The following is a 17,515-nucleotide window of genomic DNA, read 5'->3' on the forward strand; positions in this document are numbered from 1 at the left end:
CATATGTCATCCATCCTAGTGCCAGCGATAACAGAAGAAGATGGCGGCAGGTGAGTATAAGACTAGGTGGTAGGGACTTATATTTAAAGCACCACTTCAGTGGTGAAATTAATGAAAACCCTTTGGAGTGTGGTGCTTTAAGTTTGCTTAAAAATAATTGTTTTTAGCAGTATGTGATCATATGTATACCGGACATGTGCTATTGAGAACAATGACAGTCTTTGTGCAGAATCTATTACAGATCATTCTGAGCACATACAAAGTGCACTTGGTCTGTCGAAACAGGCAAGTAAATGACCGCCAATCATCAAACATGTAGCAGGTGGGCGTACAGACACCCTTATATTCATGAAAAAAGACCTGCAATACTGAGGACACTGTTTTTCTACCCATACTAACCTCAAATCCTTTTGTTTCCAGACATGGCCCACTGGCTGCTGACCGTAGACTGTTATTTATCACCTATCTATTTTACTGCTATGTATGGGGCTTATGTGATCCTGAACGCCATTGACCTGTCCGTCACAATCTGTCCCACCAGTGACCATGTCTGTTATCTCTACTGGGTGTCATTTATACTGTATGTGATCAGATGAAGAAAAATTGATTTTCTATTTAAAAAAAAAGAATAAAGTGGAGTTCATTGCTACAATGGCAATCATTCGTTTTCCAGTTCAATTGATAAATGATCCAGATAATGTCACTGGTACAATAGACAGACACTTTCTGCTTCACTGTTCATTATCCATTGCTGCAAATTTGCAGAGAGCAGCTGTTGATTTGGTGTTTAAGGCTGATCGCTGCTTTGTATGTCTTGACTACTGTCAGAAGTGTCTCGGTTTGCCGTCTGAGGATCGGAACAATGTGTTGCATACTAATGTAAATGATGCAGTTCTCACTTTTTTATATATAAAATCACAGATAAAAATGTTAAATCTGATTTATATTAATCTACAAGTTGAGTTACTTTGTAGATAAATGTTAGAATTTAGCTTGAACTGCTCCAGACCATAGCATAGAAATGAGTTCATACAGAGATAGCAGTTGTAGCTGCATCCTGGTGGGGAAGGGGGGAGGGGGGGGGGGGCAGAACAAAAACCCCCAAACCTCCTGTGACACATAAAAGGAGATCAGTATTAGGCCAGGCTCATGTTGCCATATTTCACCATCTCCTGACCTGAACTTACAACCTTTTACATTCATATCCAAACTAACACCTTCTACTTCTGCATCTAATGCTAGGCTGTGCCACAATTTTATTGGGGATAATTTGGGGAAACATTACAGCAGTTCTGAAACTTGTGATTCTGAGTTAATAACTAAGCATTATTATCTTGTTTCCTTGGGTGATGCCTTACTTTCTTAATACTCCTAGCAGTCTGTTTCCAGTTATAGGTTTCCCTTACTCTGGTTCACCCCTGCTTTCCAGCTTTGAGAGCTCTAGCCTGTTTATTCCTTTCCTTGACTGGACATTTGCTTTGACTACCTGATGGCCTCTTGATTTTGTCCTCGACTTTGACCCTCCAGAATCTGCATCGGCTTTCTGCATCGGCTTTCTGATCATCAGCCAGAAGCCATTTGACAAACTGAAGTGAAGGGGTCCTGAAAAAAATCCAGACTCCTATACAGGGGATAAAGGGTGAAGGCCAAGGTTCCCCTAGAACCTGCTAGGTATAGTGGCTTGCATAAAACCTGTCCATGGAAGCTCAATTAAGAGCTGCCTGTCTGCTATTGACAGTGCTTTGTTACACAATTTCATATATGCCTAATATACTGCAAGTTTGGGTCAGGAGAACCACGGTTAGTCCAGGTATTCTGGTCTAGACTGTATAAACCCAGCCCAATAGCAAATAGTTGGTTGAGCCTTCTTACAAATTTTGTATTGGAGCCCAGCAGCTAAAGGTTACACTCCGTGCTATAGTATAAAGCTGGATATACACAATAAATTAATATTGGCAGAACATGATGCTTTTAGCTGCACCAGCCTACCATGTCTTCATGCGGGCTTCTTGGCTCTCACCAATGGCGGTTGTATTAGAATGCTGATCCAGTGGTGTCAGACAGTAGATTCCTCTCCTTATTAAAAATGTGAACGTTTTCTGTAACTATGAGACAAGCAAGATCAGCTTTCAATATAAATATTCCTAATTATTTATATTTTCCACAGAAACACTTGTAAAACTGAAGCATTATGAATCATTACAAGGAGAGGTCAGCCCATCGGATCGCGTTAAGACCATGAAGGATGCAGCACAAATGCTCAAGGATCTTGCACACCTAAACTTTGATTTGCAAAGGAAGCTAGTTATGGATGAGATGCAAAATGCACATTATTGTGAGTTACCTCATGTATTTTGTGATGTTCTGCTATTCAGCACCTAAATACCAATATTTTGGGATTCCCATTTCAGCTATTTATGGCTGAAATAGGACCATCAACCTATATGTGTTGGCCAGAAGTGGTCAGTGCTGCGGAAAAGGCCATCATACTTTATTTCCGTAATTCCCAATCACTTCAATTAGATATATAATATATCAAATAGAGACAATTATTAAAATATAAATCATGACTCTAAACGGAGAATGCAACTTTCAATAGCCATGTTGTTTGCTACATTTCTTGGTTTGCTTTTTCTTCCATGTATGTGTTCCATTGATTGTGAGTGAATGACAATCTCTTAATGTTACAGTGTTAACGGAGGTCCAGGAGGACTGGTTGCAGACACACAACAATACTCTATCTCTCTTTCCTATTGTGCTGGATCCTATCGCTGAACACAATAAAAAGCTCACTGACCTTCAAGAGGCCCTAAAGGAAGCTGGCAAGCACATAACGAACACAACAGAGAAAAACGAGGCCAACCAGGCCAGACTACATATGCATGATGTAAGAACTCTTCTATTTCCTTTAGGGAAAGAAAAACTGATTACATGGTAAAAGAAATAAGCTCTGTCGAAAATATAGTTGATAACATCAGAACAATATTGACTTTCAGTCTGAATAGAAGAGCTGTGCAGTGAATAAAGCAGTGGTCTCTATCTTGTAGCCAGGGGCGTAACTACCGTATAATGGGTACAAGGATTGCACTCTCACCCGGGCCCTGGAACCTAGGGGGCCCAAAAGGTTCCTTTTGCTCATATGAAAATACTATTACTATCAGACACCTCTGATAGGTAGGTGTCCTGTTGGAGATTTTGTACCGCAGCCGACAAGCTTCAAGTTACACTCCTGTTTGTAATTCTTCTGCTTAGGAGTCTGGAGCTGCCAGGACATGGTGTTAGTTGCAGTTCCATTACAGCTTGGGAGCCATAGGTTGGAGGCTACTGGTGTAGAGGATCTAAAAGCATCCGTAGAGGTGTCCAATCATAGACTCTGATAGGTAGGGGCTCTGTTGGAGACTTTGTACTAGATCCAACAAGCTTCAAGTTACACCACTGCTTGTAATTATTTTGCTGAGGAGTCGGGGGCTGTCAAGACATGCTGTTGTTGTAGTTCCATTACAGCTTGGGAGCCATAGGTTGGAGGCTACTGGTGTTGAGGATCTAAATGTGTCCAACTATAGACTCAGTTGTATACATATACCCTCATACACTTTAGTGGAGATTTTGTCTACATCCAACTAAACATTTGGCAGTGACTGATCGCAGAATACTGGTTGGGCAACTATTGCTTCCATTTGTATAATAGAGAAAACAACATATTTGGTGCACAGAATAGCACAATCTGCATATTAGTTTAGAAAAATAGTGATACTACTGTCATGTAGTAAATGTCATGAAACCTTTGGGAAAATAGAAGCCAAAATGTCAGTATGTGCAGAGCCTTATCCTTTAGGGCTCATGCTCATATCTGTATTATGCATCTGTTTTGTATGAAACTGTAATAGGGCTCTATTGCATGCGGCATCTGCTGTCATACAATGACATGCACTGCTTTTCTGTCTGATTTTGATTACATGTTCCACACTGGATGCTTTTTATACAGGACATTTCCTCCCTAGATGTAATGATAGTACATTTAACCATTGTTGAATAGCTCCATACTATAAAGCCATATTGAACTCTGTGTGTGTCCATGTGGCCCTATTGAAAAAAGTACTAGCTGTACTCTACAAAAAAGATGGAGGTGGTGGCAAATATAAATTGAATTATTATACAGACAAATAAGAAGTGCCATCTTTAAAGGGGTTGTCCACTAACAGAACAACCCCTTCTGATTCGACATATTTCCCCCTGATAAAAAAAAATAGCTTATACTCACCTTCCGTAATGGCGCCCTTCTAGTGGTGTCCGGGTTCTTGGTGCTGGGGCTCACATGGTGTTATGACGTAAAGCGATCACTGCATCTAATCTGCTGTGGCTTTCCTCACTTTCTGTTAATTGTTCGTTTGGTCTGAAGGTGAGATGAAGGAAGCCGGCACTGATTGGAAGCAGGGCTTGCGTAACGTCATAACTCCACATGAGCCCTAGCACCACAAGGCCGGACACTGCAAGAAGGGCGCCGGTACAGGAGGTGAGAATGTTAAAGAGGTGGTCGGGGGCCTTGTTAGTAATGGCAGATTCTGCTGTTCGGCTGCCGCGCAGCCCGGTGTTCTTCCTCTGCACTCCAAACCACCACTTTAGTGCAATACAGTAATAAGCATACATTTTCTTCATGCGTCACAAGCACTGACACTGTAACAGGTTCTTTCAACCAAGCTTCTTTACTTGTCAACTTCAAATACAATTTCTTATCTCGCCTGAGGTGGGCACATTCTTGTTCTCCGAAGGGGTTATCGTTAGCATTGGGTAATTCATATATTTTGCTGGTCAACCTCTTCCCTGGTACTTGGGACTCCCTTTGGAGTCCCTAAGCTCCTCATCCTCTCCTTCAGCTCCATTAATCACTGCAGAATCAACACTATTTCCGTCCAGTCAGGTCCTACTCTTTTCTCAAGAGCCCACTGACCTTCTGCTGATCAAGGGGATTCGTTAGGCATCCGCCAGGGAATGGCCACTACCCGGGCCGCATAACGTGTCCAGCACCTGGATTCGACACAAGGTCACGCCAAATTAAAGTTATTGGAGTTTTCCCTCCACCACATCTCCCACAGACGCAGTCTGTTACTCTTCCTTAGGGACTCTCCTCGCTCTAACTGACTTTTTAACTGCTATTTTTCAAACTAAGCCCCTCGCCCTTCACTAACTCCCTCTAGCCCGGGAGTACCAGAGAAGCAGCTTACCTATTGTGGCTACCTAGTGTCTGTATGAACACATTACACCATAACATGAACTTCAAACATTACATTTTCTACACAGTTGATTTGCAGCTCTGGGGTGGCCAAACCTTACACCTCCTTAGAAGTATAGTCTTTATTATTTTACCTGGTGTAAACATAGGGAATCAATAGAGGTTGTCCTAGTAGTGGAAAACCCCTTTAAGGCCTCTGCCACACTTACGTGACAAAACGTAACGTTTTTGTCCCGTACGTGTTAAAGGGGTGGTTTTGTCCCCGTGTGCCGTGTTTATGGCACGTACGTGTTCTCCGTGTGTTATACGTAATAACACACGGAGAACGGAAAGCCCCGCCTTACCTGCATCATACGGCGCTGTCTGTGGTGCTGAATGACAGTGTCTGGCCAAAGCAATGCCCCGCTGACGCTACTTCCGGCCCACAGTGAAGGAGAAACGCTGTTCAAATTCACTGGGGGACAGATGCAGGGGACAGCCGCGGCAGAGACTGCAGGTATGGTGGAGGTGAGTACGTGTTTTTATTATTTTTACACTGACACGTGTCTTTCTCTGGCGCATGTCACACGGGCCCGCATCCACACTACATCTGTGTGGTACGGGTGCGGGCCGTGTGACACCCGTGCTGCCGGAGCAACACGGACATATCAGCGTTTTTAAAAAAACGGACACACGTAAGTACGGAACAGACACACGTTCCATTCCTGAATACCTGCGCGTGTCCAAAACAATAACAATACATAGGACCACGTGGGCCCGTGTCTTCGGTACGTGAAAAAAAAGGCACACACGTACCGGAGGCACGGATGTGTGTCGCAGACCTAAAACACTGAAGTCTGAATGAGGTTTAACACATGAAATGTATGAGGGGATTTAATTCTTAATTATACTAACTCTAACCCAAATGTCAAAAGAACTAAATCATTTCTCCATTAAATGTGTCATTATTTCAGTACCTGCTGTACATTTACATGATGATGATTGCCTCGCTAGTACTTTGCATTTATAATCTGGACACTGAGAATTACTTAATGTCAATCTTTGCTATTTTTGGAAAAAGTCCACAGCACTCTGTAATATAATATGTCTTATACTTGTACTGAAAGTTTCCATTTTATTAGTCCCAGATAGCTAACGTAAAAGAAGCTGCGACATCAGCCAGTAACACAATAACTGAGGCCGGGAAGATATTGAATGACACTCATCAGATCGTTGCAGAGATGACTGATTTCATCAAGGTATAGTAATATCACCCACTCGGAATGAGAAGTCTACGTATAAGCAAAAGGAAAACTCTAGAACTCTAATGTAAGTGTGAGTATGCAATAATAGAAAGCTTTACGGGCTTCAAGAAATGCAAATGACGATAATGCTATTTTAATGTCATGAGTAAAGAACCTGAAATTTGTTAGCGATCCAACCTTTCCATGCAATCAGTATCTGCCCTGTACTGTTCTGCTGTTTATCCAGAGAAAAAAATGTTACATACAGACTGTGTCAGGTTTACAAAATCCATTATTTTATTCTCATCTTGAGTTTATGTTTGATACATAATGTTTATTCTCACATCATGACACTTTTTCGTAGAATGTGTCTGGTCAACATGCCGAAATAGATGGAGCTCATAATGGTCTTCAAGAAAGAATTGGTAACTTGACAGGCAATGCTGAAGAACTAGTACAGAGAGCTGTACACCATATGATACAACTCCAAAGACAAGCAGAAGACCTATCCACGTAAGTAATCTTAAAGGAAACCTGTTTAGCATATTCTAGGGATTTAAGGGCGCTTTACACGCTACAATATATCTTACGATGTGTCGGCGGGGTCACGTCGTAAGTGACGCACATCCGGCATCGTAAGTTACATTGTAGCATGTAACAGCTACGTGCGATTGCGATTGAACGGTAAAATGTTCATCGCATGCATGTCGTTCAATTCCTAAAAATTGAATGTCAGGTTGTTCATCGTACCCGGGTTAGCACACATCGCAGTGTGTGACACCCCGGGAACGATTAACAGATCTTACCTGTGTCCTGCGGCTCCCGGCCGACAATGCGGAAGGAAGGAGGTGGGCGGGATGTTTACGTCCCGCTCATCTCCACCCCTCCGCTTCTATTGGCCGGCTGCTTCGTGACATCGCTGTGACGCCAAACGTCCCTCCCACTCCAGGAAGTGGATGTTCGCCGCCCACATCGAGGTCGTATGGACGGGTAAGTACGTGTGACGGGGGGTTATTTGTTTGTGCGACACATTCAACAAATTGAACGTGCCGCACATACGATGGGGGCGGGTATGATCGCATACAATATCGTATGCTGGATCGTATGGTGTAAAGCAGGCTTTAGAATAATAACATGACATCAAATCACCAAAAACAAAACCACAGGAAAAAGCAACCATACTTACCATTACCTGTTGGCTAGGTATTGGGAACTATAGCTGCTTTTTTTCTGTGATATAATCCTTGAATTTGTGATAATTTATTGATCAGTAGGGGTTAAAACTCTGATATCCCCAATCTTTACAATAAAGGACTTCAGAGCTAGTAAAGCACTGCAGGCTTCTTTGGGGTTTTTTTTTCAACCATAATTTCCCATAAATTACGTTATGTATAATATTGAGAAATGACACTCAGTAAAAGTATTGAACACATGAAGAAGGAGAGATGTAAAAAGCCATAGAAAGGCATGACACCAGCTGATATCTCAGTAATTAGAAAGCAATGCTGTCACTTAGTGAAAAATATCAGCTGGTTCATCTGATGACGTATAAAAAAGTGTCCCATTACAAAGGTGCCACACAAGAAACATCTCATGATGGGTAAAACCAGTGAGCTGTCTAAAGAGCTTTGCAACCTTATTATTGGAAAACCTACTGATGGCATATTTCGGAATGAAAATAACAAAATTTCAGCATAAACTGGCCATGAACAGGAGCTCCCCTCAAGATTTCAGACACAGGAGCGAAAAAAATTATCAGAAGAGTTGTCCAATAGCTAAGGACCACCTGTGGAGAACTACAGAAAGACCTGGAATCAGCAGATACAAATGTTCCAAAGAAAACAATAAGTAATGCATTCAAGCTCCATGTCCTGCATGCACTCTCACCATGGAAGACTCACCATGGTCAAGCATGTTTAAAGTTTCCTCAACAACATTTAGAGAAGCCTATGAAATACTGAGGAGAATATAGTCTGGTCAGATGAGACCAAAATTGAACTCTTTCAATGACATAATACACACCGTGTTTGAGGCCAAAAGGCATTGTATATCACCCAAAAAAATACTATACCAACAGTGAAGTTTAAAGGTAGGAACACCATAGTGTGGGGCTGTTTTACAGCACAAACCATGGGCAAACTTCAGATGATTGAAGAAATGATGAATGAATAAATGTACCAAGACATTCTTGATAAAAATGTGCTGCCATCTACCAGGATGATGAAGATGAAAGGAGGGTGGACATTTCAGCAAGACAATGATTAGAGAAAGAAAATAAAGCTGCTAGAATGGCCAAGCCACTTGACCTGAATCCAATAGAAAATTCCTGGAAGGAAGTAAAGCTCAGAGTTCATAGAAAGAGCGCACGGAAACTTCCAAATTTGTCACATATATATTTCAGTCCCCCCATGAAGTGATTTTATATACAGCAGAAATTTTTGAGAAAGTTTTTTGACATTAAACAAAACAACTTTCTTGCTTTAAAAAGTCATAAAAATAGCTATATATATATATATATATATATTTGACTTTGCACAAAATTTATGAACTGAGTGCACTGTTTTGATGACTTTGTCACAAAAAATGTCAAATTATTCAAAACAGAAAAATGATATAGAAATAACTTTGACAAATGACCAATTGGGCCCAAGGTGATATTATTTCAAACTGTGCAAAACTTTGTCACAGGATGATATTTGTGGCCACTCAGTGTTTGAGATGCGAAATGAAGCCTGTTTTGCCATAAGATAATATCATGTTGCAATATCGTGTGTGAAGTGGAGTCCATCCATAACCAAATCTGAGCAGAGGTACTTGTAAGGAATAGCAGTATTTAGCTAAACTGTCCAAGTCAGAGAATGACAAATATGAGAAATATACAGATGGACAGAATGTGTGTGGTACATTATATAATTGTTGGTTCTAACTCTACATTTCCATAACTGCAGGGATTTAAAGAGTGTAGATACAAATGGGCTGGTCCAGAAAGCAATCGATGCCTCCAACGTCTATGATAAAATGTTAATGCTGGTTGAGGATGCCAACGAGACATCTGTCTTGGCACGGAGCACTGCGGAAAGAGTAATTGATGTAAGTATCAGTAGTATTACCTATTGGATGTTGCCGTGAACACCTGTTCCTCAGCGTTACAGGACTGTGAGAATGCGGCTTCCTGGAGTTATTGGTGGAAAAGATATTCATTTTTCTAAGTAGGCACATTTTAATTAATTCTTCTGCTATTCCTTAATTAATCTAAAAAAACACTATATCCTCACATACCGGCAACAGCAGGGGCAGACATATCATACATATCACTGGTGCAACCTGTGCAGATGCACAGGGGCCCAATAGGTAAAGGGGCCATGACCACCTCCAAAGCATGTTGGACTGCAAAGGGCCCATATACTATCATTGTACGTGGCCCCTCTTCTGTCATTGTCCACAGGAGGATAGTTTATTTTTCTGCAGTACATTTCACCTATAGTCCATATTCTTCATATTATCCAATATGTCATATTACTTTTAGGCTGTAGATGTTATCAATAACCAGATTGATTATCAAAGAGAGGAAAGTGACCGACTCTTGACCGAAGCTAAGGACTTGCGGGATCCCTCAGATCTAGGTAAATGGATTAATAACGTTGTTAATGTATATCTGATTATAATGTAAAAGTTCAGATTTGTGTAAAATACTTTTTCCTTTGTCTTTATTCTATTTGCTAATTAATATATGTATCCTGTGTTGAGTATTATTTACAGATATATATTCCCTCTTAGAATATATTGTCAGAAATAAAGCTTTACCAGGTTATTTGTGATTTTTTAAAAAATTGCCAAAAAGTATGAAGCATGTAAAGAAATAAATTAATATGTATTACTTACAATCTCCACCGGTCCAGAAATGTCACTCTGGTCTTAACTTATTGATGAATTTGAGTGATGTGTATCAGGGGGGGCCAGCAGAGCTGCATCGCTGAGGGTTCAAGGGTTAACAAATTGTTATTTATTTTACTTTAGTACATTCCCATATTCTTTGGCAACTTTTGACTGGTTTTAAAAAACAACTTTAAAGGAATCCTGTCATGTAAAAAAAACGCCCTGATATGGGTTAATCTGCAGGTTAATAGCATTCTCAAATCATGTGGACACTGCACTAAGTTCCCTGTTGCCAATAGGAAATTGTCTGTATTCCTTCCAGCAGTTTTGGGCTTTCTGTCATAAAGGCGGTGCTGACATGGGTTCAGACACCACTCAGTCATAGTGAGCTGCAGCTGTAACCACGCCCTCGAACTGACTGACAGTCACCTCTGTACTGATGCAATGCTGATCCGGCTGTCAGTCAATGCCGGGGGTGTTGTTACATCTGGTGATTACTATGTACTGAGCAGTGCTGAAGCCACATTGGCGCCAGCCCTATGACTGAAAGCCTGAGGATGCTGGTGTGATGATGAGTTTGAGATAGCGGGGAACCAGGCCTTCTAAGATATCCCTCAAGCTATCACTATTTTCAGAGGTACTCCTGATGGGGCTGCTCCTGAACAGTCCTGATCTGATTCCCCCTCTCCTTGCTAAAGAGCGGGATGGGACATGAGTGTGTTGAAACCACAGAAAAAGACAGACAAGGGAAAGACCAAACTTTGTCACACAGCGTGCACACACACAGGAAAACACATTAAGAGATTTAGGAGGAAAACAAGAGCAGGAAGGAAGTACAAAACAACAGCCGTACACTCCACAAAACGTACCAAGCAAAAAGCATCACAAAATACAACTTTCATCAGAGAGAGTCTGGGACACCTCACCTCACAGACCAGCAGAAAATAAACTATAGCTGGCATGGGTAGAAGGATTCTAACAGTATTGTAACGTCCTGGTGGTGGATTCACTAGGCCGTGCACCGGACTCCCCCAGTGAGGCAACCTGGAGCTAATCCCTATACAGGGACTGTCCGATCACCCCACCAGAGGGCCTAGATGCACAGTAGCCGGAACACTAGGTATACGAGTCCTTCAGGGATTTGCAGGGAATATCTCTGAGTCCAAAGGCACCGTGGGCAAGACGGATGGCGGGAACCAGGTTCAGGTGCCGGGTAGGAACAGCAGACAGAGTCCGGGTCCAGTGAGCCGTGCAGGCGGATGTACCAGGTAGAGTCGGGGATCGTTGACGGGAATAGGCTGACGGAAGATGACGGGATCCTCAGCAGACGGTCACCGGGACACTTCCTGGAGAACCGGTAGTCAGGAGGACCAGCGGACGGAGTCTGTGGACGAGACAGTGTTAACAGAGAGACAAAGCACAAGGGGACCTGAGCACCTAGCTTTGGGAACACGTTGATCAGGCACCGCCCACCAGAAAAGGGAAGTCTTATATACCCTGTACCTGTATCTTGTCATATCCTGTTCCCAGGACGCTGGCCCTTTAAGACAAGGTGAGTGAGTGAGCGCGCGCGCGCCCTAATGCACATGCGCGAGGCTCGGGTGGCAGAGGCCAGTACAGGATGCTGTGAAGGAGATGCAGGGGAGCCAGACAGCATGTCCTGGATCGCAGGGGGACGCCGGAGCCGGGGGGCGGGAGGCACGGAGGACACAGAGGAGGGGGAGTGAGAGGAGCAGCCGCGGGCAGAGGGACCGGGGACCAGAGCGGTGAGTGGCAGGCGGCGCCGGGGACCGGGAAGCGTGACAAGTATAGATAGGAGGTGAGCAGATGTGATAGGTCTCCCCACAACATGTGATTAAAGGAGCAAGCAGACTAGCAGAGATTAGCTCTTGTTAACATGCCTAAGAATCAGCACACAGCAGGTCAACGCCTGAGTCTGCCTGTGATGATCACAGAAGCCATCAGGTGGAATATCAGAAACTGCAATGTGAACACAGCCTGCCGCCACCATGACAGTCGGTGAAGTTTGTGCAAATCTCCGTGTGACAGCTAGGAGAAATAAAGTTCATTTACCCCCAGCAGTGGGGCCAGTACACAGCTTCAGAATGCTATTAACCTGCAGATTAACCCCATATGTGCAGGTTAGCATTTTTTTACATGACAGGTTCCCTAGAAAACAAATAGACATCTTCATATTAACTATAGTATATTCTTCTACAAATAATAATTATTATCCTAATAAGGACATCTAAGAAGCCTCATTGTCTGCAATGGTCATTAAATGTGTTGTTATTCGATATGTTTTAGGTTTGGCAGAGACAAAACGACATGTCAATGCAGTTGCTTCAAGAGAGGCAGCCTTAAATGATAGACTGACAAATATGCTTGCTCATCTTACAGCCGACAAGGATGGTAAGCTGTCACTTTTCTCTTCTAGTCCTCATTATTTTATCATTTTGTCCCACTGTCCTCATAATGTAAGGCCTAAGACACACGGCATGAAAATCGGAGCGAGTGGAATGCGATAAAACATCGCATTTCACTTGGACCAATACTAGCCTATGTGCCAGCACCCATGAGCGATTATTTTCTCAGCCCTAATCGGACCGAGAAAACAATCGCAGCATTCTGCGACTTTAATGCGATCCTAGTTTCTCTCACATCCATTCAAGTCTATGGGGCGAGAGAAAAATCGCACTGCACTCACAGTACACCGGTGTACCAAGAGTGCAGGGCGAGACTGGCAATAACCGGCAAAGGAGGAGAGAGGGAGATAAATCCCTCCCTCCCCTCTTGATTGCCGGCCTGCCCCCCGCAGCTGAGGTCCTATCGCATGATCGGACCTCAGTCGCAGTGACACTCGCATGACACTCGGCTCTTGCTGTGCTGCCCGCGTGAGCCAAGTGTAATGCGAGGATCGCAGCAGATCCCCATGTGGCCCCAGGCTAAATGAACAAATCAGCAGTATACATTTTACTATGAAACCCTGACATCTACCTACTGTATAAGGTTTTGCCTAAATTAAGACTTGTTTTTATTTCCTTTTAACAGATGAGACTAGAAAAAGGCTCCAAAAGTCAAAACTCTTGGCAGACGAGGCTCTAAATGTCACTGTTGTGGTATCTGAGGTGACTGACCCGATGGAAAAAAATGCAAAAATGTGGGCAGGAAACCTAAGTAATTCTGATTTTGATGCCTTTGCTTACAATTCTGTTGTGAACTCAGCTGGAGACACAGGTAAGAAATTATCCCATTACATATTTTATATTCGCTAATTGTATATGTATGTATTTTCTATAATATCATCACGGTCTAAACAATCACATCTAAGATTGTGCCAAAGTTTACATTTGTTTTCTCAAATCAAAAGAAATGGGGGCAAAAAAGCCTTGACATAGGTTTAAAAAGAACTTGTCAGCTAATCCATGATAACTGAGCCACGAGCAGCATGATTCAGAGACCGGCTAGTGCATGATAAATATCTTTCTTTGACTCTTAGGCGGGCTTTGCACGTTGCAACATCGGTAACAATGTGTTACCGATGCTGCAGCGATAGTCCCGCCCCCGTCGCATGTGCGATATCTAGTGAAAGCTGCCGTAGTGATTATTATCGCTACGGCAGCTTTACACGCACATACCTGCCGTGCGACGTCCCTCTGGCCGGCGACCCGCCTCCTTCCTTAGGGGGCGGGTCGTGCGGCATCACAGTGACGTCACACGGCAGGCGGCCAATTGAAGCGGAGGGGCGGAGATGAGCAGGATGTAAACATCCTGCCCACCTCCGTCCTTCTCATTGCAGCCAGCGGCAGGTAGGAGATGTTCCTCGCTCCTGCGGCTTTACACACAGCGATGTGTGCTGCCGCAGGAGCGAGGAACAACATCGTACCTGTTGCTGCACCGGTATTATGGAAATGTCGGAGGCTGCAGCGATGATACGATAACGACGCTTTTGCGCTCGTTCATCGTATCAAAAAAGGTTTTACATGTTGCGATATCGACTGCGACGCCGGATGTGTGTCACTTTCGATTTTACCCCATCGACATCGCACGTGCAATATCGCAACGTGCAAAGCCGCCCTTAAATGCTCTGGTGTTTCAGAAAAAACATGTCAGTCAGTGACAAGGTGACAAGTCCATGAGGTAGGTCCCCATTATCTGTTTTCAATCCGATCAGCTAGTCTGCCTTTGCAAGGATATCTGTCAGTCTCGAGAAGTTGGCAGGGAGTAGCCTGTAAGGCAGACCTGGGCAAGGGGCGGCCCGCGGGCCACATCCGGCCCGCCTGCTCTCTGTGACCGGCCCGCCCGTCTTCAGCCGGTGCAGTGGAGCCGGGCTGCAGCGTGCCGAGCAAGGAGAGATCCTGTGCAGGTCCGCACTCCGCACAGTCAGTGCAGGCAGCGGAACGCAGGAGTCTTTCCTCTGTTCCCTGCCGGCACTAATTGTCAGTGACACACGCGCGCGCTCTGACGTTGTCAGTACTGCGCTGCGTGTGTCATTTCAAAAGTTCCCGCCGGGCAGGAGAAGAAGCAGCACAGCAGAGGAATAATTCATCTTGCACTGTAGGACCTGCGATGATGTCACGCCCATGTGACTGTGTGGGAGGAGACACAGGATGCCGGGCAGAAAGCAAGACATGCTGAATGCTGAAGGAGATGTGGACACATGATGCATACCTCCCAACTTTTAAAGAAGGAAAAGAGGGACAAAGTTTGCGGCGCGCGTAGCGCGCCGCGGCAAATTTTTAGGCCACGCCCCCTAACCACACCCATTTCACAGTCACGCCCATATCCACTCCCCATCCACACCCATTCAGCACAAACACGCAGGCAGCCGGCGGGCCTCCAGCACGGACACGCAGGCAGCCGGCGGGCCTCCAGCACGGACACGCAGGCAGCCGGCGGGCCTCCAGCACGGACACGCAGGCAGCCGGCGGGCCTCCAGCACGGACACGCAGGCAGCCGGCGGGCCTCCAGCACGGACACGCAGGCAGCCGGCGGGCCTCCAGCACGGACACGCAGGCAGCCGGCGGGCCTCCAGCACGGACACGCAGGCAGCCGGCGGGCCTCCAGCACGGACACGCAGGCAGCCGGCGGGCCTCCAGCACGGACACGCAGGCAGCCGGCGGGCCTCCAGCACGGACACGCAGGCAGCCGGCGGGCCTCCAGCACGGACACGCAGGCAGCCGGCGGGCCTCCAGCACGGACACGCAGGCAGCCGGCGGGCCTCCAGCACGGACACGCAGGCAGCCGGCGGGCCTCCAGCACGGACACGCAGGCAGCCGGCGGGCCTCCAGCACGGACACGCAGGCAGCCGGCGGGCCTCCAGCACGGACACGCAGGCAGCCGGCGGGCCTCCAGCACGGACACGCAGGCAGCCGGCGGGCCTCCAGCACGGACACGCAGGCAGCCGGCGGGCCTCCAGCACGGACACGCAGGCAGCCGGCGGGCCTCCAGCACGGACACGCAGGCAGCCGGCGGGCCTCCAGCACGGACACGCAGGCAGCCGGCGGGCCTCCAGCACGGACACGCAGGCAGCCGGCGGGCCTCCAGCACGGACACGCAGGCAGCCGGCGGGCCTCCAGCACGGACACGCAGGCAGCCGGCGGGCCTCCAGCACGGACACGCAGGCAGCCGGCGGGCCTCCAGCACGGACACGCAGGCAGCCGGCGGGCCTCCAGCACGGACACGCAGGCAGCCGGCGGGCCTCCAGCACGGACACGCAGGCAGCCGGCGGGCCTCCAGCACGGACACGCAGGCAGCCGGCGGGCCTCCAGCACGGACACGCAGGCAGCCGGCGGGCCTCCAGCACGGACACGCAGGCAGCCGGCGGGCCTCCAGCACGGACACGCAGGCAGCCGGCGGGCCTCCAGCACGGACACGCAGGCAGCCGGCGGGCCTCCAGCACGGACACGCAGGCAGCCGGCGGGCCTCCAGCACGGACACGCAGGCAGCCGGCGGGCCTCCAGCACGGACACGCAGGCAGCCGGCGGGCCTCCAGCACGGACACGCAGGCAGCCGGCGGGCCTCCAGCACGGACACGCAGGCAGCCGGCGGGCCTCCAGCACGGACACGCAGGCAGCCGGCGGGCCTCCAGCACGGACACGCAGGCAGCCGGCGGGCCTCCAGCACGGACACGCAGGCAGCCGGCGGGCCTCCAGCACGGACACGCAGGCAGCCGGCGGGCCTCCAGCACGGACACGCAGGCAGCCGGCGGGCCTCCAGCACGGACACGCAGGCAGCCGGCGGGCCTCCAGCACGGACACGCAGGCAGCCGGCGGGCCTCCAGCACGGACACGCAGGCAGCCGGCGGGCCTCCAGCACGGACACGCAGGCAGCCGGCGGGCCTCCAGCACGGACACGCAGGCAGCCGGCGGGCCTCCAGCACGGACACGCAGGCAGCCGGCGGGCCTCCAGCACGGACACGCAGGCAGCCGGCGGGCCTCCAGCACGGACACGCAGGCAGCCGGCGGGCCTCCAGCACGGACACGCAGGCAGCCGGCGGGCCTCCAGCACGGACACGCAGGCAGCCGGCGGGCCTCCAGCACGGACACGCAGGCAGCCGGCGGGCCTCCAGCACGGACACGCAGGCAGCCGGCGGGCCTCCAGCACGGACACGCAGGCAGCCGGCGGGCCTCCAGCACGGACACGCAGGCAGCCGGCGGGCCTCCAGCACGGACACGCAGGCAGCCGGCGGGCCTCCAGCACGGACACGCAGGCAGCCGGCGGGCCTCCAGCACGGACACGCAGGCAGCCGGCGGGCCTCCAGCACGGACACGCAGGCAGCCGGCGGGCCTCCAGCACGGACACGCAGGCAGCCGGCGGGCCTCCAGCACGGACACGCAGGCAGCCGGCGGGCCTCCAGCACGGACACGCAGGCAGCCGGCGGGCCTCCAGCACGGACACGCAGGCAGCCGGCGGGCCTCCAGCACGGACACGCAGGCAGCCGGCGGGCCTCCAGCACGGACACGCAGGCAGCCGGCGGGCCTCCAGCACGGACACGCAGGCAGCCGGCGGGCCTCCAGCACGGACACGCAGGCAGCCGGCGGGCCTCCAGCACGGACACGCAGGCAGCCGGCGGGCCTCCAGCACGGACACGCAGGCAGCCGGCGGGCCTCCAGCACGGACACGCAGGCAGCCGGCGGGCCTCCAGCACGGACACGCAGGCAGCCGGCGGGCCTCCAGCACGGAC

The 17,515-nt window shown here is 48.4% G+C and overlaps 1 protein-coding gene across 1 annotated transcript in view; it reads left to right on the plus strand.

Annotated features, from left to right (window-relative positions):
- The window catches only part of LAMA4 (laminin subunit alpha 4), a 223,215-nt gene that overhangs the window by 128,928 nt on the left and 76,772 nt on the right, over positions 1-17,515 (plus strand). Inside the window, exons 12-19 of the mRNA XM_075340041.1 lie at positions 2,168-2,335; positions 2,691-2,887; positions 6,352-6,468; positions 6,818-6,966; positions 9,402-9,543; positions 9,980-10,076; positions 12,637-12,741; positions 13,381-13,566. Of these exons, the coding sequence (XP_075196156.1) occupies positions 2,168-2,335; positions 2,691-2,887; positions 6,352-6,468; positions 6,818-6,966; positions 9,402-9,543; positions 9,980-10,076; positions 12,637-12,741; positions 13,381-13,566 (1,161 nt within the window). The remainder of the gene's footprint in view (positions 1-2,167; positions 2,336-2,690; positions 2,888-6,351; positions 6,469-6,817; positions 6,967-9,401; positions 9,544-9,979; positions 10,077-12,636; positions 12,742-13,380; positions 13,567-17,515) is intronic.

This window comes from Anomaloglossus baeobatrachus, chromosome 3, assembly GCF_048569485.1.
Source record: "Anomaloglossus baeobatrachus isolate aAnoBae1 chromosome 3, aAnoBae1.hap1, whole genome shotgun sequence".
NCBI lineage: Eukaryota > Metazoa > Chordata > Amphibia > Anura > Aromobatidae > Anomaloglossus > Anomaloglossus baeobatrachus.